Raw genomic sequence first — 26,963 nt, forward strand, 5'->3', positions numbered from 1 at the left:
GAGGCAAGTACTGTGGAAAGAAGCGCAAAAACTTCAACAAAGTCCTTATTGTCAATGTTTTCGCATGCACAGAATATGGACTAGCCTGTGGGTGGACACCTTTATTGTGACCGAGTTTAGAGCACAAATACCGTGCGTAATTACGCATGTGTCGGCTTTTTGACTTCAGTGTTTACGAAGTGAGTGTCATGTTTATGAAAGCCGTAGCGTTATTTGTTTGCAGGGAGGTTGGCTGGCTACGGGCAGAGTTAGTCGAATACCCCCTCCTCTCCTCTCCCTCCCTCCCTCTCCCTCTCTTCAGCTGCCGCGATATTTTCCAGCTCTGGAGCCTCAACCGCAAAGCTCGATCGATTCGCATTGATTGTCCCTGACGAGCTGCTCCACTTTCTAGCCAATGTCAGCCAGTCTGCGATCGGGAAGGAGAGAAATGAAGGAAAATCTCTGCCGCCCTGGCGGTGTCATTTCCACACACTTGGGTTGGCCGCCTGCCAGCAGACAGGACAGTCGAAAAAGGCGGACTGGACTCTGGAGCTGAGGGAAGGAAGAGCAACCGGGGATGAGACTGATTTATGTCAGCGTCAGTCCTGCACAACCTCCAAATAAACACACTGGTGAACTGAGGTTAACCCCGTTTATTCTCAGCTACCCCGGATCCTTCGCGATAACAGAGATCACTCTTTAAATCACACAATTAAGCCCACGTGTCTCTGCTGTTTGGGCAAAAAGCAAATAATAATTGTTATGATGTCGGAATACTATCATAGCCAATACCGAGTATCTGAAGACAGGATAAACACAGCAAGTAATCAGTCGCGTAGATTGGTGCTGTCAGCTGTGTTTATTTATTTTTGACACAGCTCTCTCTCCACAGTTGTCCTGAAATCACACCAAACCCTCGCTTTCGTTTTGTTGTTGCTTCGGCTGAAGTGCGCGCACCGCCGAAAAGTCCAGGTCGGTTTTTCCGCGAAGCTCCAAAAATCTATGAAATGTGTTTGCATGTTCCTCTCCGCAAGCGGGGATGTAGAGGTGGGATTGCAAGGACCGAGAAAGCTCTGGGAACCCACGCGTTCAGCCTCTGAGAAAGTACGCTTTTCCGAAATAACTGACGGTGAATATTTTTTTTTCTTTTCACATTTACCATTAACAGAGAGGCACTCTGTAGGATTGTGTTCTCGGAGAAGAAGCTTTTTTGCCTCCCCCTGCCCTCTTCTTTTTTTTTGTCACCATTCTGCACGGCAGGCTGAGAGACGGACCGCTCGGACTGTGGGAGCCCTCCCCTCTGCTCGGATCTGCTTTGGTAGGTGCGAATAAAATGGGCCCGTGTTTGCAAATATGCAGATACATAGAAAAGGAGGGAGGAGGGGTTGGATGTAGGGGGGAATCACACTTTGTTGAAGTGTGCTGAAAGTTGGGATGTCATCTTTGTATAGGATCAAGTTATAGCAGGGTGAACCTGGGAGCTTCTGTGTGACTGCAGAGCATATGCTGGTACCGCAGATAGGCTACTGTGCTCAAACAGAGTCCGGGAAGAAGCCAGTTATTTGGATCTGTTTAGTGATTAAATGATGAAGGGAAAAAAGCTGAGTTTAATGTGATAGGGTGAAGGAAATGTTTTACAAGCTTCTCCCAGAAGCCAATGTCAACAGGATTCATCATTTGTCTTTATTTAACAAGTCGCCCTCAGCGCCGATACGGATCGCCACACCACCGGAGCAAAAAGTCCGCTGGTTTATTGTGAATCAGCTGTTAATGATGCGCGCCAAACTTGACGCTTACACTTAATGAAAGAAATGCCTGGAGTCAGGTCACGCTTATATTTGACATCAGACTGTCTGTTTATGACTGAAACTTTTATTCAGCAGTCACCTCAAACCATTAACCGCAAAACGAATATCACAGTTTCTCACTGAGACCTGAAGAGACTGTTGTTTCTTTTTTAAACATATACTATTCTTATATCTCTTAACCCCCCACCCCCCCCCCCACCCCCCGTTCTTCCCCGGGCATCATTAGAAAGTTCCCCGGCAGCGTTTCTCGAGCTACCTGCAGATTTTACAGTCAACCCCCCTCCTCCTCTCTTCCTCACCGCCTGCAATCCGCCACCGATGATATCGCAGCTCCAAGTCCTCCATATGCTGGCGAATAATTTGAAGTCACAGTGTGCGCGGCGTGGTTGTTTTTCTCCTCTAACTTTTGTGTGCATTGCCTAATTAGGGAGAATAGAAACGCAGCAGGTTGTGGACAATGGATGAAGCCTTGAGTCTAATTATCGTCACCAGGCTTTTCTAACTCCCCCAGCCTTTTTGTGCGTGTGCGCCCGTGTGCGCGCGTCAGTCGATAGGAGGTAGGGGAAAGAGAGTGTGTAGCTCACCGTGGACAAATAAAGAGTCCGCAGACAGCGCGTCTGAAAGGAGAGGTAAGGGAGTCAGGGAGTGCATTTGCGTCGCGCATCGCTTGAACGCATTAAAGCATTCTCTCTGGAGGTCTGGAGGTGTAGTCAGCTGCTCCGGAGTTCGTGGGGGGACCAAATGATTCATAACCATGCAGGAAATCACACAATATCCCCCCACCTCTGTCAAAAAGCTCACCGCGATTACCTGACACGTGCGCAAGCAGTGACGTCAGTGACGGAAACTTACCTAGGAGTTAGCCCACTTCAGATCCCGTGATTTACACACGGACGTGTGCACCTGAATGTGTCACACAGCTTCGTTTTGTCATCTTTTTGTGATTTTTTTTTCCAGGTTAGTTGTTTTTTTACTTCAGTTTTTAAATGTGTAAATCAGGGATGATCACTGGATGACGCAAAGTGCCGTAGAGATTCACACCTGGATAATTTCACGGCGCAGCTTCAGAAATAGTGGAAAAGAGAGACGCACGCTGGCCCTAAATGCTCTCTTCCTTTCCCCCATCACCCATTGATCCCACTGGTCAATGACTGAACCAGCCAACCATTCATCCATCAGTCAGCTGGCTGTCACTGTTTTGTGAGCCGGCTTTCATTTATATACACGGATCTCTTGGTATCCTCTCGCAACAGCTGGTATGTAATCGGAGAAGAAAAAACAGTTTAAAATTGTGTCTTTGAGGTGACAAGCCAGTCAGGTTTTAAGCTGTAACAAGCTGAGAGCAGCATCTGAATGTTAAATGAGCTGTTTATGTTCATACAGCAGTGCTGACAACCAGTCTTCCCTTTTTTTATGGCGCTGTTAAAGTGCTCCTTCATTCACAAATGATTTTCAAGCCTGAAAGTTGTTTTTTTTTGAGGTTCCAAAAGAACCTGAAAAACTCCACTTGGTTTGTGTGCACCAGATTTTTGCTGATCAATCATACACCTGACATCATGTGGGCTTTTGAATGGCTTTTACAACGCTTTGACACAGTGTTATGGGCAGCTTTGCCTCAGGTAAGATTGGATTGTACTGACCATGTGTGGCCCAGAAGAAAAAAAAAGTTTGACATTTCCAGAAATGTACTTGTTTGCTTTCTTGCCAAGAGTTATGGGGAGACTGATATCATACACACACACACACACACACACACACACACACACCTACACACACACACACACACACACACACACACACACACACACACACACACTCCTAAATATGAAGCTAGCTCTAGCAAAAAGTAATTTTGCCACTTACATGTGTTATTGATCTTTTCTTGGTTAGAAAATCATCCTGGTAGATAACATCCACTTTTTTTGAAAAGAAGTAATGTTTTAAGTCATCAGCTTAAGGTGCAAGTAGGTCACTTTTTGAACCTTTGGTCTAAGTTGCCCACTGTTTCCAGTCATCATGCTAAGCTAATAATTTCCTTGCCTTAGGTTCATAATTACCCAACCATGAGGGATATTTTTTAGCTATTTCTCAGCAAGAAATACAGTTGGTCTGAAACATGTTTAGTTTGACTGTGAATCTAAGGTCACTGATACTGAGCTGTGAATTTAATGAAGATAGATGTTAGATCAGGAATATCTGGATTAAGAAAAAAAAACATCTTTACATGACGCCCTGTGTGACAGTGCACAACAGCTTCTCTTTGTATCACACTGTCATGTTTATTACAGTATAAAAGTATAGAGTTCAAATCAGTAGACTGGATCGGCTGCTGATGATGAAGCGTGCACATGGCTCTAATTAATGTCCAGATTTTTGCCGTCTTTTCTGATTAAACAGCAACCTTTATAATCACATTAAGCACCCCGTGCCGTACCTTTACAGGCTAGTAAATATTTTGTTTAGTGCAGCTGACAACTAAAAAATGATTTACCGACCACTGAAACCAAAATTTTGTCTACACTCATGTATGCTTCCCCAGTTGTGCAAGAAGAGCTTAAAAAGGTGATTCGGTTTTGACTATAACAGTGAGGGTGTATCAAAAGCAGCTCAAAAACACACTGATGTACAGTGAGGCTTGTCCTGTTAATCTGAAAGGGGCCACACCGGTAGTTGTCGGACCTTATTGATCATTTTTATTCACACCTTTATCCGTAATTCCTGTGCAGAGTGTCGCGTGAAGATAGATTAACAAAAAAAAGGAGAAAGAGAGCGACTTGAGAAGACGACAAGCCACATTTTACTCCTCTATTTTATTCTGAAGGAGCTGGAAAAGAGGAATCTGACTCATTCTGGCGTTAATATGTTACTACCAGTTACAGTGTAGGGGTCATGCCAAGTCACAGAAACTTGTGGTGTAAAGTTTTAATTCATTCCCCCTTAAAGATAACATTTGACCTTAGTATATATCAATAAATCTGTGGTTTGATGTTCATTAGAGGAGGTTATCCCTACTAAGCTGTATAGTCAGAGATCAGCTTTACTAACTTCTGACGCACACCCGGTCATTTTGTTCTGGAAACAGGCTTGAAACGTGTCAGAAACGTGTTCGTTTAGAAAAGAAAAACAGGGGTTATTCCTACTAGCCGTCCATAATGTAAATCACAGCAACAGGCCAATAAAATCACAGGAAGTTGAGCTGTATCATAGTTACTCAGTAGAAGATGCAGCTGTGGCTCAGCAGACAGTTCACATGAGGACATAAACCTTTTCTGTAAATGATGCGGTGAGGGGATCTGAAGAGCCATGATGCTGGAAGTGGAGGAGGATGATTAGCCAAAGACTATATGCCATGCTCAGGGTTTATGGTGATGGAAAGAGTGTGACTGATAGGGCAGTGAGATGGAAGGCAGATGTGTACATATATATACACACACACATACACACGCACACGCAGCAGAGGACAATGAGTGTGAGTCTTTAGATAGGTGCCCTTGCTGTCATTTCTTAGATAATGTGGTTGACCAAAGTAATAAATGTGCCTCGGTGGGCAACACACGTCCTTTAAACATGGGAAATATAAATCTACATACATGTGTTTGTCATTCCGGGTTGGTTTCCTTAACGTCATCGATTTTTCTTTCTCTTTTTTTTGCCATTGCACGCCATCATATCCGAATCGGTTAAAAATTAGTTGAATAATTGATTCCCGTGTTGCAAATCTTAGGACAGCTGTTGTCCATTATAATAATTTAACTCATATTTTACTGATTATTCTTCCATAGACATACCAAAAGTTTGCATCACCCAGAGCTAGAATTGTGGTTTTAACCATGCTTCATCGAGGGAGACGATTTAGCTCAAAGCCACGCTTGTCAAAGTGATATTTGAGCTAGAGTACAAAAAGAACTTATGCTTACCTACGAATCCCTCTTATTAAATATCGTTAGCCGTTTCCTGAAAGGCGGCTCTGTAGTGTAGTGGTCTACACATTCACATAAAAAGTAAAAGATTCCTGGAGGAGACACAAATCCCTTGGAGGTTGAATCGGGAAGGACGTCCAGCATAAAAAATCTGGCAAATCAAATATGTAGCGTGACACCTTGTGATAAAGGAGGAGCTGAAAGTAGCTTATTGAGACTCTAGTATCAACATACTGTAGGTGGGTGTTGGGGGATAGGGGTGCTCAAGTACTCATGAAAGGAATTGTGGTATATTTATTACAACTGAGCTCCTGTTTGAAACAGCCAATGTGTTATCTGAAAGACTTCCCTTTTCTTAAAAAAACAACAAACTAATGGTATCATTGAGAAGCCAGTTACTGGAGCTGGTGTTCTGGTTGGGTTGCATCACGAGTGATCAGAAGCCATTTTCATGCGTAATGATTTTCAGCTTGAGGACTCATTTATTCCAGCAATTGAAAAATGAGCCAGTTCATTAATTATGTGGGATACTCAAGTCGTTTAACATATTTACTGTATTAAGAGCACTGTTGAAATAGAGCAGCCCGATTAACCAGGAAACTCTTCAGTTTTACAATAAGCTGTTTATATTTAATTCGGGATCGTGCGTTTGAATTCTCGCTGAAGAGTCACAACTGACCTCTATCATAACTCTTCAGTGCCAGTATTTCATGAAAGCCACAAACCTCCCATGCACTACTCTGATGAGTTCACGTGCTGTTCGCACACAGCTGAGCAGAGGTAGCGGCGGTGAGGGGATGCTTCTGGGAAACTGGACCCCGGTCAGTGCTGTAGTGGGAGAAACTGAAACTATGGGGCTGAGGGGCTGCGGCGCTGGCTCTGGTTCGCTGGCGCCACATCCCCCTGAGCTGGTGAGAATGTGGGGGCTGTGCTCTTGCCTTTGAAGCTTTACCTCCCACTAATTCTGGCCTTCCAGTTTCCACACACTGCACAGACACCCCCCCCCCCAATCCTCTTCCCCTCCCTTTCCCTTTGTTTCCCTTATAAGGACTTGCCCGGCCATTTCCTCAGCTTTTCTGTGGGAGGTGGTGTGCTTGTTTGTGAACACGGACAGGTCAGGAGAACAGCGGCGTAGTTTTTTTTCTCTTTTCATAGCAGTCACAGGAGTCTTGCACTAAAAGCTTCTAGATGCATGTGTACTCATCCACTTTGTAGTCTGCTGTGAGTGACCCTCCTCATATCTCTTATTATTTGATAATAACACTTTGCCAAATTTTACTGCTCCACAGTTTTGGTCTTTAACAACAAACCCCCCCCCCAAAAAAAAAAAAAATGAAGGGATGCTCCGATGAAAAGGACGGTCATGACAGAAGCCTGGACTTCTGGCTTATTTTTTATCAGCAGAAACACCTGATATTGAGCTGTGTGAGAAAGTCTGATAACACAGATATTTATTTTCTCCCATATTTTATACTAAATTGCTGTAACTTTCAATAAATCCAGTCTTTTCCTAAATGACTAAACTGCAATTGGGTCAATACATGCTATTTGACTTTCACTGCCAGGTTGGTCTTTAAACGCACCTGTACTTACATAACAAAGGTAATGATCAATTCTGGAAAGACAACAATCACATAGAAGTATAAAATAATATGACAGAAGTCACAACAGTGTTGCACCCAATGCAGATCAACAAGTCGACTTCACCTGAGCACCGTTCCACTGTAGGCAATGATGACGACATGATGATTCTGAGTTTATTTTCATATATTTTCAAAGGTCTCCAGAGTATTTAAGGTGAGAATGAAAAAACAAGAAGGTATAATGAACCTTTGAGTTGCAATTTGTGTTGTTTACCAAAGAAATTTCTGTTCTTAGCACAAGTTAATTGGACAATAATGAGATAACAATAAGATTTGGCTCCCTACCTTGTAATTTCTTTTTGTCGCTAACCAATCAGAGAATCTCCAGGGGAGCCGGTGTTTCTTCACCAGCCCAAAACTGCGAGGTTTGATTTTTGTAGTTTGTTAAGAAAAGAATCAGAATTAAAGCTGATTTACTGAGACGAAATTTTGGTCCCTCTCGATGGGTGTTTTCTTTCTTTTTTTTTTCTGCCTCAACTAAAAACGAGTTGGCTGTTTTCATCCGAGTTTTAATCCCTGCAGGTATTCATTTATTTATATATTATTAGAAGTGTTATTTATTGTCTCATAAGCTAATTACTATGCATCAAAGCAGCAGAAGTATTGGAAGACCAACAAAAATAGTTCACATTTCAATAATTAATTCAATTATTTGCACAATATTACACTATACAGCATTAATAAAATAATTTTTCCTGTTAAATTTTGTGCATTTTTATCATGTTTTGCGAGGCCTGAAACAGGATGTGAGGTTTGTTAATTTTCTAATTTATTGATCTTCACCTGATCTCGTGTGAACCTGATGTCTTTAATGTAACAATAACATTTTTTAATAAAAGCACAAATGATTAAATATAAAATTGTAACATGAAAAGAGCAGAAGAATCTAAAAGTGTTCACGAGTAAGCCTGAACGAGAAGAGCCACTCAAATCTGTTGTTCTCCTTAAGGAGCTTTATGCTGAGTTTCATCTCATTTCTCTGCTGTGTGGCCTACAGTGCCGCCGTTTTGGTTTCTGTTAACATCATTTCGTCCACACAAGGAAGCTGGGTTTTTTTTGTCTTTTAAAGCAGAAATTCTTTGTGCACTCCCAGTGCAGTACTGAGAAACACACTTAGCTTCTAGCTGGTGAGCAGTGCAACATCTAGGATTTGAAGAGATGCAAATGGTGCAGACAAAAGGAAAAGCGCGGTGATTGAGCGGAGAGTAAACTTCTGTTCATCAAGTGGTCAGAAACACAATCAAATGACCTGAAGTCTTACAGTGAAAAAGAAACAGTTGATATGAAATGAAGTGTAAGGTGCTATTATGTCAATATTGTTTCCCTCCCAACATCTTACTGGTTCTTTGTACTTTTCAGTTGATTTGTGTTTCATAGAAGTGATCATCAATGCATAATGTACACATTTCTCTCCCTGTCTAAAGTTTCCAGATGGCTCATGGAAGAGCGTGGATGAGGGCTGAGCAGTAGTGGGGACAGAGGGCTTCGAGGCCTGCCTGTCGTCGCCTGGCTGACTGCTCCATCGAGGTGAGGTACCGCTCTCACTGGGGCACAGAACGGACCGAGGAAAGGTCCCTCCTTACTCACCCCTGCCCCCTTTCCACCCTCACCCCCAACCCAGGCACATACGTTCTGGACCATGTCTAGCGGGCTATCGGAGGGTGGCCAGACAGAGGACCTGGAGCGGAGTAGCTGCAAACAGGACTCTCCTGTTATAGAGCGCCGAAACCGCAGTGGCATCATCAGTGAGCCCCTCAGTAAGAGCCTTAAGAACTCCCGTACCCTCTCCCAGTATACAGCGGTCTCCTCTGCCACCACCAATGGACACACAGACAATAGTGAGACTAAGAGCCACCCGGCCAAGCCTCAGCCCACCCCGCAGCCCCAACCCACTGTCTCTGCACTGACAGCAGCCAAGTTGGACCGAACCCTAGAACAGGTTCTGGAAGGACAGAATGGCCTGCTGCACTTTGCCCAGGCAGCAGCACTGTTAAAGCGAGCCGGTATGGAGCACATGCTCCTGCCTGGGGGAATGGGAGTGGGAGTTGGCGGTGGAGACGCAGGCTCGGGGGCTAGCGATTTGGAGGGTACGTCTGTCACGGACGCCGTAGGTGGTCCTGTTGACTTCCCATATGGAGTAGGGGGTGGCTTCCCCTTCAACCCGGGGCTTTTCATCATGACGCCGGCTGGAGTGTTTCTGGCGGACAGCGCGCTGCACATGGCCGGCCTGGCCGAGTACCCAGTGCAGAGCGAGCTGGCCTCTGCTATCAACTCCGGTAAAAAGAAGCGAAAACGTTGTGGGATGTGCCCACCTTGCCGACGGCGGATTAATTGTGAGCAGTGCAGCAGCTGCCGGAATCGAAAAACGGGCCACCAGATCTGCAAGTTTCGCAAATGTGAGGAACTGAAGAAGAAGCCCTCTGCTGCTCTGGAGGTAAGACAGTGTTTGTTATGATGTGCCATTGCTTTAGGAAGCCATTCTGATGCAAAATGTCTGATGCAAAAGGTCACTAAAAAGCTATTTGGTTGCATTTACTATTCATTATCTGTAAAGGTAAAGAAATATGAGACACACAGTTGTAATTATTGGCTTTAAGATTTGTAGCTGGGAAGTTAGCAGGGAAAATCCCAAAACCTCTGTAAAAGTTGCCACAAAGGCTTTTAAACTTTACAAACAAATCTGAGACTCACACTGGAAGGCACAAATGAGATTCATACCTGAATGTCCTTGCCCTTTAATGTGGATAGTACAGGGAGGCTTTTTGGTGGGGTGATGGCTCCACAAGCAGGAAAATGACAGGTGGTGAAGAGTGCGGTGGGTAAGTTCATGCCATGGGGTCTCTTTAATCTGTTCACCATAACTAACAAGCGCTGTGTCCACATTTCTTTACTGGAAGACTGATTCACCGGCTAAAAAACAAGCATGTCATTTTAAAATGATGCTACTTAATGTAGTTCCCTTTACTAGAGCACTTTGGATTTGATCCCATATAAAACGGCCTTGTGTGTTCCTCTGTTTAACTGCCAGGAAATGCAAATAAAATGGTGTGTGTGGAGGCAGAGTGGAAGTAATTGTGAATATGTGTACAGTATGCATGTAAGCATACATGTGTGGGCATTTTTGCGTATGTGTACACATGTAACAAGGTCCATCTGGCTACAGAGCTGTCATCTGGAGCACCAGGTGTCAGCGTGGCACATGCACCTCCACCTAACCCCCCATCTCCTCCCCCCGGCAGCCTTCGCCGCCACTGTCCTTCTCTCCTGTGACACTCCTGTTCATCTAAATGGCACTCTGAACTTCCTGTCCGTTTCCGCCGTCACACTCAGCGGCCTAACTAACTTTGGCTGCGGTGACAGAATGACCAATCATGAAATCCATCTCAGCAGATGTTCCATCTCAAAGGAAATAAACTTTTGCGATCAATGCCTAATAGTGTCGCTTTGCCGTTACATAATGAATTGACAGATATGTAACCCTGTGAACCAGCGGAGAGGCCGCTGGTGTAATTGACACAAACTGGATCTATGATTCCAACTGGTTATAGCTTTACCACTTTCGCTTTCTGATGTTGATTGAAGGTGACAGCTTGACCTCATCCTAGCAGGCTAAAGGTGTTCAGTCTCCACATACTGACTTTGACCATCCAAAGTCAAACTTGATAGCATGTTCACTGGACACTTTGAGTAATGCAGACATTTTTTAGCTTGTGTGTACACTTTAATGTGACGTTAGAAAGGGATTATCTTAGTTTAGCTTGATTAATGTAGGTTAATATAGCTCTTTAGCTCTTTAAGATTATGTCTTGCTAAGCAACCAACATTATAATGTATAAGTAATATATAAATATATATATAAAAAAGTGCATAGAATCAAATTCTATTAACATCATCATTACATTGTATCACATTCATAAACTGTGATTTAGTATTCTTTAAAATTTTCTTTACTGACAAATAATTTAAAGTCTTGCACTACATTCATTGTTCCTATATGATGCATGTGAATTAAACCTTTGCATACAGTGCATTTATTACCACTTTGAAATAATTGCACGAGGTGATAATGTAACTTTTGTCCAGTGTCTTGATCATTTTCTGGAAACAGTCTTACTGTGTTTAGTGGACACACATCTATAGCCAAAGATAGATATTTGGTGATTTCAGTGCATCTCCATGAGCTGGATACGTTGACACATCGTTGCGGTTGCCTTTCACAGACATCTGAACTGATGCTGGATGATTTCTGTTAGCAGCAACAATACGTTGTTTTTCTTGGCTTTAATTATATGCATTAAACGCTGCAGTTTGTGGTGGCTTCTCAGGTGCTTCAATAAGTTTGCTTTGTTTCTTTATGGGGCAGACACACAGCGCTCTGTGCATGTGATTTCTTCCTAGTTAACGTCACTTGTGCTAAACCCAAAAGGATTTCCAGAAAATCTGGACGTTTGAGGTTTTTTCCCTGTTGTTTATCTGTTTTCTTGCACTGCTACTCGTCCAGACTAGTCCAGGTAACTTCAAGCGACGTGGTGCAGGGAACATCTGTGATTGGCACGTGTTGAGCACTGATAATATTGCTCAGTCACGCTCATTGAATGGTGGGAAGACAGAACTGTGATCAAGATTACAATTGGATTGATTGTGTGGCCCTAATTTTGTCTGTCTAAAGCAAAGGATGAACTCATGAATCGTTTTTTTCTTCATTCTTCCCCCTTAAGTCTGCACAGAGAGTTACTACTACTACTTATTTCCTATTTCAGGGCATCACAGTCAGTAATGCTGTCTCTGTCTAATGATCTCAGTCTAACCAAGTGCTTTTTATTATAGCCATGACATAGAAATACCTAAAAAAAAAAAGAGAAGAAGAAGATCAGAGTTCGTCCATAACAAAGTGGAAACCTCCCCAAATCCTATCCATTGCAATGCTTGTCAGCATGTCAGACTGAAAAAAGGCATCTACTGTATGTGTAATTTGAAAGAATAGTGACTCAGCATTGATTTGATCTTATTTATCCTCAGAGGACTAACTGATTCTGTCAGAGTGGAGATTGTGCCTGGTTTGACTGACTTGGAGCTGTAATTTGTACTTTGACAGCATCCTTGGCAATAGTTTTTACGCAGCGTGTAAATAAATGTAAAAAAGGAAATAACTGGGAACATTAAAAAGTTTACAGAAATGCTAATGGAGTAAAAACCTTTTACAAACACGCCATAACTTATTACTGGCCCTTCCGTGAGCTGAAAGTGTGAAACTAACCTGGTCAGACACGACCATTGTTAGGGGAAAACAGCCAGATGTTCCCTGATGCTGAAAATCAGACTGATCTGTATGAATATTATCATTTTGCTTTTGCCTCTCGCATTGTTCAGATTCAAATTGATGGGAAGATCCATTTGTCTTTGTCGATGATTCACCGAAAATGGTGAAATGTGTCAGCTTGCTATGTAGGTGGTGCGGCTCAATGTCTCTTAGAGAAAAGGATTTAATTTTAATTTATCATTTGCAATTGATGTTGTCATGGCAGTTAGCCTAACACCAGTTGTTCACACCACGGATGCCAAACCCGAGGGGATTGGAATAATCACGGTAGTTGACGGAAGTCGTGTTGTTTGGAAGGGCGCAGCCTGCTGATGTTCTTAGTGACCACCTCATATGAAAGAAACACCAGCATAAACCTGTCAAAGCTTTAAGTAGAATTGCACTGACTTCAGTAATTGCTTGCAACTAATTTATTTAATAACCCTGTCAAACTGTTTCCTCTGTTTTTTCTGACCAGATATGGGGAGGCTAATCTTTTATTGCCGCTTAATTAAATGTGAAAAATAATACAGCAATACAAGAATAATGAATATTGTCAGCGTCTCCTATTACATCATCTCATGATAGCATCTGCAGAGCGGCGTAGTTGACCAGAGCACGCCGCGTGCTTTCAAAGTCAAGCATTGCCTGACCTAATCCATTAGTAGCTGGAGTAAACATGAAATGTTGTCACTTTTCACTTCACTGAATATGCCACAATAAAGTTGGCCGGTACATCCGATATTAAATAGAACAACAAGTGCTTTGTTGTTGTGCAACAGATGAAGTCTGACTTCTGTTGAACAATGCTGCAGTGCCACCTTGGATGTGTGGGTATTCCTGCAGATCCACAGATGCAGCAAGGCTACATTTGGGAAAAGGTGGGAAACGTTCATGTTAAGGTGACTGGCAGTCTAACAAACTCACAATTTTTAGGTAATCCCTCTGATGCTGCTTTATAAACCTAGTGGTCTTATTAATTCAAAGAGGTCCGCGAGCTGTTATGCCTTTGCCCTGAATGTTATTTGATATCTTTTCCCTTGGAGCAGAGCTCTGCCAGTACTACAAAAGTTTCATTTTTGTCTGTCTTTGTTCTTAAGCCTGCAGATCTTGTTTAGCAGGTGATGAGATCACAGATCAAAGCCCGAACTGCACTGTCAGAGTGTGATGTCATCAGTACATCACACTCTGAGACTGAGATTCACGAGGGGGAAATCATGTCAGAAGAAAGAGCAGAGACTCAGCGTAATTCACTAATGTCTGTACCGACTAGATGCTGTGAAAATGTGTTTCACGCAGTATTTATTTAGTTTTTAAACACGGGCTTTAGAAGAGAACTTCCTACTTTCCATTAATGCATATTCAGGGCAACTTGGGAAGCACCTGCGCCAGAACAGAAGATCCTCCTGGCTTTCACAGTCCACAGTGAGCTGCAGTGAGGCTCAGCTGTAGCTCAGACAGCCCCTAAGTGTCACATTTCCTTCCAATCAAAGATAGTGCAGCACATCCCCGTCTGCTGTGGCTTTAATACTTGGCGCACAGTTTCTAAAGTAGCATTATATCTTATTTAACACGTTGCGCGGTCAGTTTATCAGATGGTTTTGACTGTTTTTTCGGCCCGTCTATGTGTGCGCGCAGCTGCAGCTAGAAAAGACTGACAGAAATATCCTGGCTTCGCTTGCCTGAATTTGCATTGAAAGGTTTTTCTTCTCGTGTTTGTACCGAGCCTATGAGCGTATACACGTCGGTACACAAGTGCAGTCCAGCAGCAGTGTGCTTATTTTAAGGGTGTTGACGGTTTCCATTGAAAGCTCATGGCAGCTCAAAGAGGAGCGTAAAATTGGCAAGTGAGGGGGAGTCAGTATGCTGAGGCCTTTGCCACCTCATAGCTCACTGGCTGAAGGTGTCTGGATTTATTCTGGGAATGTTACATTTGATAGAAATAAGTGGGAAGGCAGTTCCTTTCTGTGCTATGTCTGAATACCCTCAAGTGATGTAAGTCTCAGCGATGCTGTTTGGCATAAAAAAAGTAAAAGGAAAGACGGGTTTAGGAAGTGTACCTTGTTTTTACTTGAATGTCATTGTTGGGATGTACTGTACTGGAGTGTCGGGACTGCTTAAAAGATAAGACCAGCTGTTTTTTTTGTTGTTGTTTTTGTCTACTCATAGAAGAGCGTGTTCTGTTATGAAATTCAGTGGTTGTGTGCTTCAGATGCAGCTAACACCTAAACATACAAGTGTTTTCCATTGGGAGCCACTTTGCCAGTATCAGACGCTGATATGGGAGTAGCATATTCCCTCATGGTCTTTCCTGGCTCCCAGACACTGTACATCAGGCAGTCAGGACAGCAGCGGCTCACACAAAGTGACAGGCATGCAGACTGACACAGAGACACATGGGTGTGTGGGCAAGTTGCTGGGCGGGCAGAGGGACAAGTCAGAGTGGACAGTCAAGGGAGAGTTAGGTACAACGAGAGAGACGAGGTTTTCAGGCAGCCAAGGTGTCGTACTCACTGCTGCTATAAGCGAAAAGGACCCATGAGGCCCCGGGGGGCAAAAAAACATCTTGAATTTCACAGAATATCCCAGTTACTGCAACTTTAAGCCACATTTATTTTCCCTGAACTGCAGCATTCTCTTTCACTTTAACTTCACAATACAACTATCTGACTGACTAATGGGCAATAACCCAACCAATATGCTGGCTTCTTTCATACTTAAAAAAAATGGTCTGATTGCCTTGTAGGCTGTATTTAACATTTTATTAAGTCAATCTATAATATTGCTTCTGCTGTAGCATTTCCCACTGAGTATTCTTTTAATATAAGATATAAAAGGTAGATTTAATCAATGCGGCGTAGTATTGTGTGCATCCATTGCTATAATCAGTCTAAAAAAAACTATAGAGATGTCTGGTTGGGCTACAGAGGACGGACATCTAAACTGATGGTTTTGCAGTCAGATCTCTATAAATATTGTCGAAATTGTACACATCGCATACAGAAAAAAATCGGACACTTTATAACTTGATGTTGGTCTAATATTTTTTAACTCGCGATGAATGATCAGTACGTCTGTGGTTGTAGTCGGCTGTAAATGTAAATTATGCATGGCTGATATTTCTGAAGGGCCCGTAGTAATAGAGGTAATGCAGCCTTGCTTATATCAATGTCCAGCTCAAAAATTTAAATACAGTAGTGTTAAATATTTATAAAATAAATGCTGGTTGGTAAAACAATTTAAGACATATATTTTATACACAACAACACAACAAAATCTTCAGGTGTCTTACAGATGAATATTATTGTTTAGAAACACTGTTGAAAGAGCCATAATATGTAGAGGCCTCTAAAAATCTTTCAGTTTGAACGCAGCTTTAAGATAAATGTCCCTGTGTCTTTTGATCTGGGATTAATGGCCGTGGGTCTGAAGGGTTAAAGTTAAGACGATAAAGTGATACGTTAGATGATGAGCAGAAAAGTAATCTGCAACTATTTTGCAACAAAAGGCAATTTAACCACGGTACTTTGGACCGGGTAACATTTACATATCATTTTCAACAAACCACAGGTGTGAACTGCATTAAAGGATTCACGCACAAGATTAAGATATAAATCGTGGTATCTGCAAATCTCTCCTGCGCCACCTCATGAGCTGCTCGGCTTACTACGAGACATGATTGTTTTGGAGGATGCCCCAAGCAGCATGCCTTCAGTTGGCATACATTACAACTATTTGAAGTTTGCCCCCCAGACGTTGTGCTTTAGTAGTTTCACATCTGTTAAAGTGACATATCTGTAAAACACAACCTTTAGGGTAACATCTTTACCAAAATGAAGACGGGACAGGAGACAGTCAGTTGGCGGGAGTCCCCTGGGCTTTTTTACATACTTGCAGGATCCAACCATGAGAGTGGTGCACATTTTCATATGTAGCACAGACCTGAGAAAATATTTGATAAATTAGTCTACCCCAGACATGGAGGCAGGATGGATGAGGATCTAATAACAAATATGACACTGTGTAGTCACAGAGCACACAGCTGTTAGCTACAGTTAAATTGCAATCCTCATATAAAACTCCATATTCCATGTCTGAAGAAGACTTTGGTCACATTATACAATTAATAAGTAACTGAGATGATAATCGGCAGACAAATCAATGAAGACAACAACTGATTATGTCAGTGCATGTGTATGGTTTAACAATAAATAATAAATTCAAGGCCTTTGGGTTGATAGATCAGATTGTGTTTGTGTAATTACTCCGGTCCTGGCTGCGAGATGTGTTTAGTGGTCAAGTAAGAGGAATCGTATCAAATGTATTTACAATCAATCACAATCGACTCTTAGAAGAGAGCGCTTGCTTAGGAAAATGCATCATCCCCTCAGCCAGACAAACAGTGAATCTTTATGCCAGCTGGAGGTCATTCGCGGTTTTTGACTCAGTTGTTTTAAAGGTTCTTTTCTTTTCCGGTCGTTGTGAGCTACAGACGCTGCAACATCCCACATGTGCAATTGTGTGCAGAGATGCTTTGTGTTTCGTTCATTTTTTTTTTGTGGGTGTCTGTGAAAAAGTAGTGAAAACTGTTGATGATAAAGCAATGAGAACAATAGCCAGAACATTCACCGGTGCCCTGGGGCCAAAACATGATTTCATGATAGGTTAAACTGGTTTCCGGGGATCAGTAACAGATAACAATAAGCAGCGTAGCCTGAGCTCTCTTAAAAAAAACATTAATTTCATTTGATTTTTGTGGTATAGTCCACACCGGTAAGACAAATGTGCATGCATTGTTTGAAAAAACACATCCATCGATTTTTAGTGATTGGCCACTTCACACCCACAGATCCCATCTGTTTGAACCTTTGCAATCAGTGTTGGTGAAAAAGGGGGTTTCTATTCCTGAAACGCTGCCATTTTCCCATTGATTGCACATGTTTAATAATGAGGAAAAACGGCGTTTACAGTTCGGTCGAGGGATGTGTTGTTTTTCCCTCCGCACACATTACGTCATGGTCAGTCTAGCCCCTACCAGATTTTTGACATCTGCGACAGTGCCAGATGTTGCTGTGTCCTCTGTCTGTCTTCTTAACAGCTGAGTACCATCACAGAAAGGTCATCACAGAGATGGATGAGAGGCTAGCACACTTTGACACACGGATCATCAAATCATCTTAGATGTACATTGGCTGTTAACCTCTGGGTTTGTGGATTGTATTAATATTCACTTGAGCCAAAAAGGATTTGCTGACAGGATCAACTGAAAGCTGTAGGGAAAATTTAGGCTATACTCAATTCAAACCTGCATCCGTAAACATGAGAAGTTGAGACGTTGAGAGGCAGAGCTACGAGCAGCGCTGTGATATTCTGTCATATTATTCCTGTTTGAGTCAACATCACAAATAAAGCACAGTGTGGGTTATATTTGGCTGAGACCACCAGAATAATTACCTTGTTTGAATTCTTTTTACCCAAGCAAAAGTGTTTTATTTTTGTCAGCGGGAGTTAACTTTCAAAATGAAAGTACACGAAACCTGTGGAGCACGAACCCTGCTGTCATTCAGTTTCATGTCCAGATATGAACAATAGCAGTCAAAAGAACACTGTACTGCTGATTCAAGGGTAGAGGAATGGTTTAAGTGGGCCTGAAAAGTAATTAGAGCTGGCATTGTTTCTGGTTTCAAACAAGCTTCTTGAACTAATGGGCCATTTGCTGCCGAGCTGCCTTTGTTGAAAAACTTATAATTTCACTGCAGCTGTGAAAAAGAGCTGCACAACAGTTTACCGGAAAAAAAAAAATCAAGTCTGATTATGTTCAGGTTACAAATAATTTTTTAATTTGAATTTCATTAGAATAAAAAAAAATTGTTCTGAGGGGAACTATAAATATGAGGCCGGTACACACCTTTAGTGCATCTTTTGTTTACTTTTCCGTGTCATCACAAGCACGTGTGTTTTTGTGTTTGCACTCGCAGTATGCATGATTCCTTATGAAACCTTCTGCTGTTGAGTACTGATGGAGAAGTGGAAATGAATCCAGCGTTTATGAGAATTTTAGTTCAACGGTCTCGCTGTTTGGTGCGATTTCGGGGGTGTATTGTGAGTGTCGGTTAACGTGCCGCTGTGTGTGGAGGTGTGTGACTGTACTTGAATACATATTGGTTCGGTGCGAGAGTGTGTGTGGGTGCATAAATGTTTCCCGAGCTCCTCCTGCCTCGCTCCAGGCAGAACCGGCCTAAAGGAAGAATCCGTGCTGCAGAATCGAGTTGCACTTTACAGGACGCCAGGCGTGTTGCGGCTCCAGGGACCCGAGCTGCTCTCTATCTCCCGACTGGCAGGCTGCTGCTGAGCCCTGCAGCTGCATGCATGTGTGCCACTCCTGCTCAGTTCAATCAGGCACACAGATAACCACAGCGAGCGAGCGAGAGAGTGAAGGGGTGGGGGAGACGGGAAACGGCACCATCATTGATGGTGGTGTGGGAGAGCAACGCGTGTGGTGGCTAAATAATAAATGTGGCATATTGGGTTTTGTGTGAAGCCAGGACTGAAGCCTGTTCCTGTGGTGCTGCCGAGGATAAAGATGTGAAGATTTCAGACCTAGTCATCTAGGGGTGGGGGATGGAAGTGGTGGACGACTGATTAGCTGCTAAACTTCATTTACATTAATCATTCCAGTCGATTGTCAATTGGAAATACTTCACCTTCATCTCAAGTTTTTTGTCCTCGTCTTTTGTATGACTGGTGTGAGATTGCTAATTGAATCTCAACAAGTTGTCACACTATGGCCTCTGGTAGCAAACAATTTTACTTCATGCATTAAGCAATCTCTGTTTCATTAACTAATCACTGGTTGGTGCCCAAAAATGAGGCAGAGGAACTCTCTGTTAACTGGAGGGAAACATTAGACACGCCTCGATTTTCAAGTTTCGAAAAATGTTTAGCAGTTAAGTGGTGGACCTGACATTATCTTTGCAACGCCAAATAGAATGTGCTGCTTTTCATTAACAACTACACCCACATCTTCTCTCTGCTCCTCTCCTCTCCCATCCCCTTCCCCCCTTTTTCTTCCCTCTTTGTCTTCTGTTTCTCCAAGAAGGTGATGCTTCCTACAGGAGCTGCGTTCCGGTGGTTCCAGTAGGACTCCTCCTCCTCCTCCGCTCCCTACCCAAAGCTCTGCCATGAAGTGCAATGCCAACTCCTGGATTGTCTCCGGAACAGACACTGGCTAATAAACAAGCTAGCAACAAATAAAATTATAGAAAAAACCCCAACAAAAAACAAAAAAACTAAACTAATAAAAGCAGAAAAAAAGAGGAAAAAAATCAGCCGGATAATGGATGCACCTACTTATTCCTTGAACCAAAAATGAAAACGTAAAGAAAAGCATCTATGGCAACTTTCATTCCCTTTTCTATGTTTCCATTTTGGTACCTTTTGTCCTTATCCCAGCAGGTTTTTTCTGTCGCTTAAACATGGAACTGCTCATTGCCAGAAACAGAAATGACGGACTGAGTGTGGACAATCAACTAATTTCTGTGTTTGGTGTTAATGTTGTTCATGTGTGGAAAGATAAAGTACTTGTGTAGAGAATGTAAATTTACAGCTATATTTTAAAAACTAGTGGCTAATGGTAAACATTATTGTAATTCTTCACCATTATGTTACTCAAAGCCCTCGTTTTCTTTATGATTTAATTTTACTTTCCAGAAAGATTTAAGTGGTTGTCCTTTGACAGTCAAGAAAATGTTTCAAATTGTGGTGCTGTCCATTTTGGATTGTAATGAAACTTAAAAAAAAAAGAAAGAAAAAAAGTCATGTTAATGGGCAGATCACCTGAGATTCTTCGCTGGCTTGAAGATGTTGTTCGCCAGAGCCGTCACTACTGTAATCTCCTCAATCAGCCCTCCTCTGCATTTCCAAACTGTTCCTTTAGTGAAACTGGCAGCCTTGTTACTGTGGCCCTACTGAGCATGTGCCAATACTGCTCAGGGCAAAAGCACTAAGAGACAGCACTTGCTCTGAGTCTACCCTACTGAAAGCACTGGGACAAGCATTTTTTAAAATTTATTTGTTTATTTGTCATATTTTTATGATTTAGTTATGTTGCTGGGTAGCTACAGCTTTTAAAAATAACCAATCTTTGTATTTGTTTAGAAAATTGGACTGGTTTTGTGAATAAAAAGGAATGCATGTATTCGTGTCAAAATTTACAAATCTGATGTTTGTCTACTTGTCTATTTGCATGTTTTTTTTAACAGCTGATTTAAAAAAAATGGTTGGACTGACAAAATAAATATTAAGGATACATTTTCCACAAATTAGAAGGAAAAAAAAGTTTCCTTTTCTTTTACAATTGGACGCTGCAGCATAATTTTGACTCAAACACAGCTCATTAAAGTAAATCAGGTGGTGGTATGAATCGCTAAGATGTTCTTGGGTTGACTGAGATCTCTTTTTTACTGCCTATGTAATACACTATATGGACAAAAGTACTGGGAAATCTACACATGAACCCTACAGGAGCAGCTAGGCCGTGAAGGCGCGTGCCATGAAGCTCCCGGCACACAGTGTTTGTGCTGATGTTAAACCCAGAAGAGATTTGGAGCTCTGAAGTTATTGAACCAGCAGATCATTGGTGACTTTTACCCACTTTACTTCTTACACTTTATACTTTTTATATCAATATTTTTGCCCATATAGTGTATCTGCCTACAGTGGAACAATGGACCCTTGCTATGCTAAAATGTAACCAAAATGATTTAAATGATGTTTGAATAAGATCTTTTTGTTTGCAGTTTTTCTTCAAATTGCATGAAACCTCTTGAAGCTCCACGTAAATGTTTTTTTTTTTAATTCTGCGAGGATTTTTCTTTCTCAACAAGATCTTTGTGACATTTGCCCAACTTCTTGATATTTATAGTCAGAAAACACAAGCAGAAGTTTTGAAAATTGATGATATTTGTGGATGGATGATTGCAAGCTCTGTGTCCAGAGCTATTTAGGCTGTGGTGCTTAACGCTGATAGTATCATGTGTACACAGAGTTTAAAAGTTTGGATCTCAGCACTTCCATGTTGGTCCTTTATTTATTTATTTATCCAGGTAAAAATCTCATTGAGATTAAAAATCTCATTTCCAAGAGAGACCATGTAGTTCACAATGTACTCTGCATACATGCAGTATGTGAATTTAAACACAATAGTGTCATCTTTTAATGCAGCAAGTTGTGTACTTTCTGAGAATTGTTGCGCTAGCATTTTCCTGTAATACATAAGTCACTGTCTATTTGCTTGCCTGCCAACTCCTCTATAAACAGTTGGAGTTGAGCAACTTGGCACACAGGTACTTCTTAGGCCCATGAAGGTTCTTATCTATATCAGATATTATGATGTCGTCACATTGCCTAGTAACCACCTACCAATAGGCAAAATTGACCCATTTGTAGCATTTATGCACCTGTAACACCATACAAAACCATCATATGATTTTAATTTCTCTAAAGTAACATCTAGCAACAAAACCTTTATTATGAAGGGTATATCATGATCACATGTTGCCTAGCAACAACCTGTCGCATGGACATTTTTCTTGAAAATTTACAAGTTGTCAAATATGTGTGTGTGTTTTGAATTTTGATTAGAGGGTGTAGTGCTTTGATCAGGTAAGGCTAAAAGCGGTATCCAGAGACTGTCTGTCTCCAATGCACAGCTATCTACTAATTAATGTTAAATAACAATCCAATAAAATCCAAGCAGACTCTCCAAAACTGGAGCACAGATTTCTTGGATGGGCTGTACCTCACAGTGAGCCATATTATTTGGCAGATAATTCCTTTAAAACTCCAAAAGTCACCAACACCACAAACCCATCTGAGAGGTCTGGTTCTGTGACTCAAATTAGTGAAGTAGAAACCCAGTGGAAAGCTCCCTGTGTCAACACCCGTCCCTCAGCCAACATGGTCTAACTTTTAGGATAAAATAAGATGTAAACAGCTTACAGAGAATTTGTTTTATATCAGGCTGTGAAGATGGTGAACACAAAAATCTACGGGGATTGACTTGCTTTTTGAGTAAGCCTCAAGTGGCCACTCCAGGAACTGCAAGATTATGAAGCTTCCACGTTGGCTTTCGTTTCCAGCCCCAGAGGCTGGCTCTTGGTGTGAACACACTTATGCACTAAAGATAGCGAGAATAACGATGGAAGCGTGAGACTCATCTACGGATACGAGAAGGCAGAGCTGATCACATTGGTCTTAGTGTAATTACCGAGTTGATTTCCATTCCCTGCTATGCAATGATTCTGTGATTAATTTAGTTTTACAGCTTCATACTCACTATCTCTTATCCAGGTGGGGAAGTAGATACAGACAGCCAAAGTGCGGAGTGTTTTTAATTAGAAAATATCCGTGGTGGAAGGCCCAGTATGGTGGGCTTGTGTACGAGCTTGTGATCAGCTTGGTGAGCAGAGACTTGGAGAGCATAGCTATATTCCCAGCTTCCCCCCCGGTGACAGTGCTGGGCTAGTGCCATCGCCATGGCGATGGGGGGAGTGTGTGTGTATGTGTGTGTGTGTGTCTGGGGGTGGTGGCTGAGGCCTTTCATTATTAATGTGCACCGCGGCGTCCTTACCTCCTCTGAGCCCGCACAGCTCACTGCCTGACCTGCCATCCAAGGGAGAGGGAGTGGGGAGGGGGGACTGAGAAGGCAGAGATAAAGAAAGAGAAGTGAGCCAGAGAGAAAGAAAGAGACAGCACGACTTGTGTACAGGGTGCAAGCGTCTGAGTGTAACGTAGAAACTGGATTTTACATTTAGCAGATTTCAGATTAACATCTTTTCACTGTGAGTGCTGAGGTTCTGGGTGTGGTTGCAGGTGACAGTGGCTCCCTCCTGCGGAGTTGTAGCAGCCCAAGGGATGGGGTGAGAGGGTCATGTGGTGGAGGTTGCGGTTGTCTCCATACAGAGGGGTGTACGGCTGGTGAGCAGGCCTGTCACATTGGGAAAATCCTGGAATCTTATCACCGCCTCACAGACACTGAGCCGCACTGATCTACTCACCCTTGTTGCCAGCAGACATGCCCTTCCCCCATCCAAATGCCCCTGCACAGGCTGGCCCCTTCTCAGCTCAGTCGCCACCTTCTTCGAACGGGGAGATAGCAGCGACTGATGCAGTCCAATTGTTGAGGAGGGGAGGAATGTTGCTTGTAAAATGTGACTAACAGGAAGAAAAACACAAGCTCCTCAAGTAAGTACAAGGCGCAACCCTGGTTTTAGTAATTGACCGAATGTAAGTCAAGTCACAGTAAAAAGCAGAATCAGGTAAAAGAGGCTATTTAAAGAGACATATGTCCTTAAAGTTGTTTTTTAAAGCATAATCTCACCAAACAACATTGTTGTTTTAGAGCTGTGGTGTAGAAAAACAACATTAGCCTTCATAAAAAATAGTCAATATGATGCCCCATTAATTGGACTATTTCTATATTCTCTTAATGTGATGTAGGGGGACTGTAAACGGTTTAAATAAAGCGATTCTATCTTAGGCTATTTATCTGTTTCAGCGTATTGCAGGAACGTGGATGAAAGATTGGTCTCAGGGTAGACCATTTCTTTGTCTCACTGCAGAACAGTTACAGCAGCAACAAAGGTCATTTATGATACAGCTGTGTTAGAACTTGTATCTCCAACCTTACAAAATATTCAGTGACTTTTTATATATTAATATTAAATTTGTTCACTAGAAAAAATAATCCCAGTGTTAGATGCTCCCAAAACATTTGTTTCCTCTTACTCGAACTGTTGATTGCTATTGAAAAAAATTGAATTAAATTCAGATGTAATTATATAGTGCCAGGCCACAACAACAACAACAACAACACTCCCTCAAGATCCTTTTTAATTGTAAAGGTAAAGAAAAAATAGTCTTCAGAGAGTTTTCTTTGTGATTCTTCTGCTTAGGACATTCAATTTAAAAACTGTGCACACCTTTTTGTAAAATCCTCAAAAAAAGCTCCCCTCTGAGTCTTTTACTACACAACCATTTTTACTATAGTTATGATTAGGTTATATTAGTAAATAAACTAACTTACTAAGTTAAATCGATTCTTCACTTGTGTGAAAACATGTACAATAATAAAAACCTTGTATAAAATTCTACCTTTGCATTGATGCACCTGATTCAAGTAGAAAAACACAAGAAATCTGATGAAGCTGACGTTTGTTTCTCCAGTGCTGCCTCATGAACTTAGTGATAATGCTAACTTATGTATGTGCTAATATATATCCCTACTCAAGGAACAAATTCATGATGAAGGAAGCAATGCATGATTACAGTTTAATCTTGAAACCCTCGGTCATAGATCAGAGCAGACTACAGCTATGGTGAAATTAATCAAAGTGATATTATGTCAGCCAGCTGAAGCTCCAGTTGTTAAATGTGAGTCTGGATGTTTTCTAATTATCTGTCTCCACTGTCTTTTGACCTATTATTATTTTTACTAGAGGTCTATTAAAGATATAACATACAGGCTTAATGGTAACACTGAAAGCTACGATATGACTCATAAAGAAACTATTTCAGGTATTTAGATGACATTTGTGTCTTAAGGCCCATCAACCACCATCCCATTTGAGCTGTTGCTCATATTTGTACTGAAGAATAACAAAAACAAAACTGTCAACAAAAGAAGGAAAAGCACAGTTAATACATTTTATACTTAGTTTTTTTCTTCATCATGCTTCTTTTAAAAAATGATTATTTTGTCCATGCAGTAGTTAGTAATAATCAAGTCACCAAAGACAATGAAGCAATAACACAGAAAAAGCCTTCGTGAACCCCAAACAGTTTAACAGCTTCCTGATATTTGGTGAAACCGAACTGCCTTAAAAGCGATTAGAAAGGATTTTAAAGTTAGTCCCATTTTTATTTTTATTTTTTTACAGAAAGCTGATGTGATGAAATCAACACTTTGTCACCAATGGAGTGCAGCTGAATCAATCTTTCGCAAACTACCTGCGTGTGTGAAATAATAACTCGCACAAATAAACACATAAGATCAGAGAGGAATCAAGCATAGCGAAGGATTCATCTCATTTTGGGTATGAATGAGGAAAATAGTCACTTTCTCCTTTGCCACCGCAGACCTGTCCTCTTGACACCTGTGGATGGAACAAAGTTACTTTGAGCTGCTTCGACAAGTATTGTAAGTATTGCTCACTAAAGGCATTATGGCGCTTCCTGCTGAAGTCTAAGTAAACTAAATAAAAGCCAACAGCTGCGTCTTCATAAATAAAAATGATGCGTTAAGCAGAGTCTCAATTGTTGGAGTCAGACTGAAGATCCGTTGTAACTTTTTAACCTGAAACTCTACACAGATGGAATCAGGGAAAGTCTGTTTGTGGGTGTTTTAGCACAAATGTCGTTAAAATATGAGCTGGTGGCTGAATTTAATGGAGCACTGTGCAGTATTTTTAACTTCTTCTGTTCTAAGTGGTGACCAAACCCCCCCCCCCCCCCCAAAAAAAAAAAACCCCACCATGCTGAGCTCTAAATGAAACCTTTCTATTGAAATTATTACATTAAAAGCTGCTGCTGCAAGAAGCTGTAAGATTACTTCATGCTGCTCTGTTGTAATATATAATCAAACTTCATTCATAAACTACCTTTGAACGAATCACGACATTTCTATATAAGGCTTGAGACTTGTTATATGAGTCTGCTAATCCAATCCATTCTGAGTAATTACAGAGAATGGATTGGATTATGAAAGCACGGTTCATTGTTATGTGCAATAAATGATCTAAAAGCAATTTTGATCATCAGATTTATGCTTTCATTTATCTAAACCTGGGAAGCAAAAGAATTGAGTAACTAAAGTTCATCTGTCAAAATCTCACCAGCAGTTTCTCGGATTTAAATATATTATTGATAACCAGAGGGCTGACTAAGGGCATGTTCATGATTAGGAAAATTACAGAGGATCGGCACAATTTAAAGTGACCTTGCTCAGGGGTACCTCTAAGTCATTTTATACTTAAAAAAAAAAAAAAGTTAAAACAGTTAAAAACAAAACAATTGAGGCTACAAATGTATGACATTCTTAAGATGACACACAGACCAATGACTCTGTCACACTGGCTAGACTGTGAGATTAAAAAGGTTGGGGGTGAATAGGATGTGAGTTGAACAACACTAGGCCAGATTTTTTACACATAAATATCTGTGAATGAGCACAGTGACACAATCTTGCGCAACCCATTACAATTTCTATCTAACTTTGAAAAAAAAAATCCTATTAAACAGGTCCTGAAGACATGTC

General features: G+C 41.6%; 1 protein-coding gene across 3 annotated transcripts; it reads left to right on the forward strand.

Annotated features, from left to right (window-relative positions):
• Window positions 1-26,156, forward strand: cxxc5a (CXXC finger protein 5a). 3 transcript variants are annotated; one of them, XM_085175172.1, is made up of 4 exons: window positions 1-1,297; window positions 8,775-8,877; window positions 8,972-9,784; window positions 19,746-26,156. In XM_085175172.1, the coding sequence occupies exons 3-4, from the start codon at window positions 8,990-8,992 to the stop codon at window positions 19,788-19,790; spliced, it is 840 nt and encodes a 279-aa protein (XP_085031298.1). In that variant the 5' UTR covers window positions 1-1,297; window positions 8,775-8,877; window positions 8,972-8,989; the 3' UTR covers window positions 19,791-26,156. The 3 variants fall into 3 exon arrangements, with proteins under 3 accessions (XP_085031298.1, XP_085031297.1, XP_085031299.1); XM_085175171.1 differs by having other exon boundaries at window positions 6-1,297; window positions 8,775-9,784; XM_085175173.1 differs by having other exon boundaries at window positions 15-1,297; window positions 8,775-9,784; window positions 19,749-26,156.
• Window positions 26,157-26,963: the final 807 nt, after the last annotated feature.

Source organism: Neolamprologus multifasciatus, chromosome 10, assembly GCF_963576455.1.
Source record: "Neolamprologus multifasciatus chromosome 10, fNeoMul1.2, whole genome shotgun sequence".
NCBI lineage: Eukaryota > Metazoa > Chordata > Actinopteri > Cichliformes > Cichlidae > Neolamprologus > Neolamprologus multifasciatus.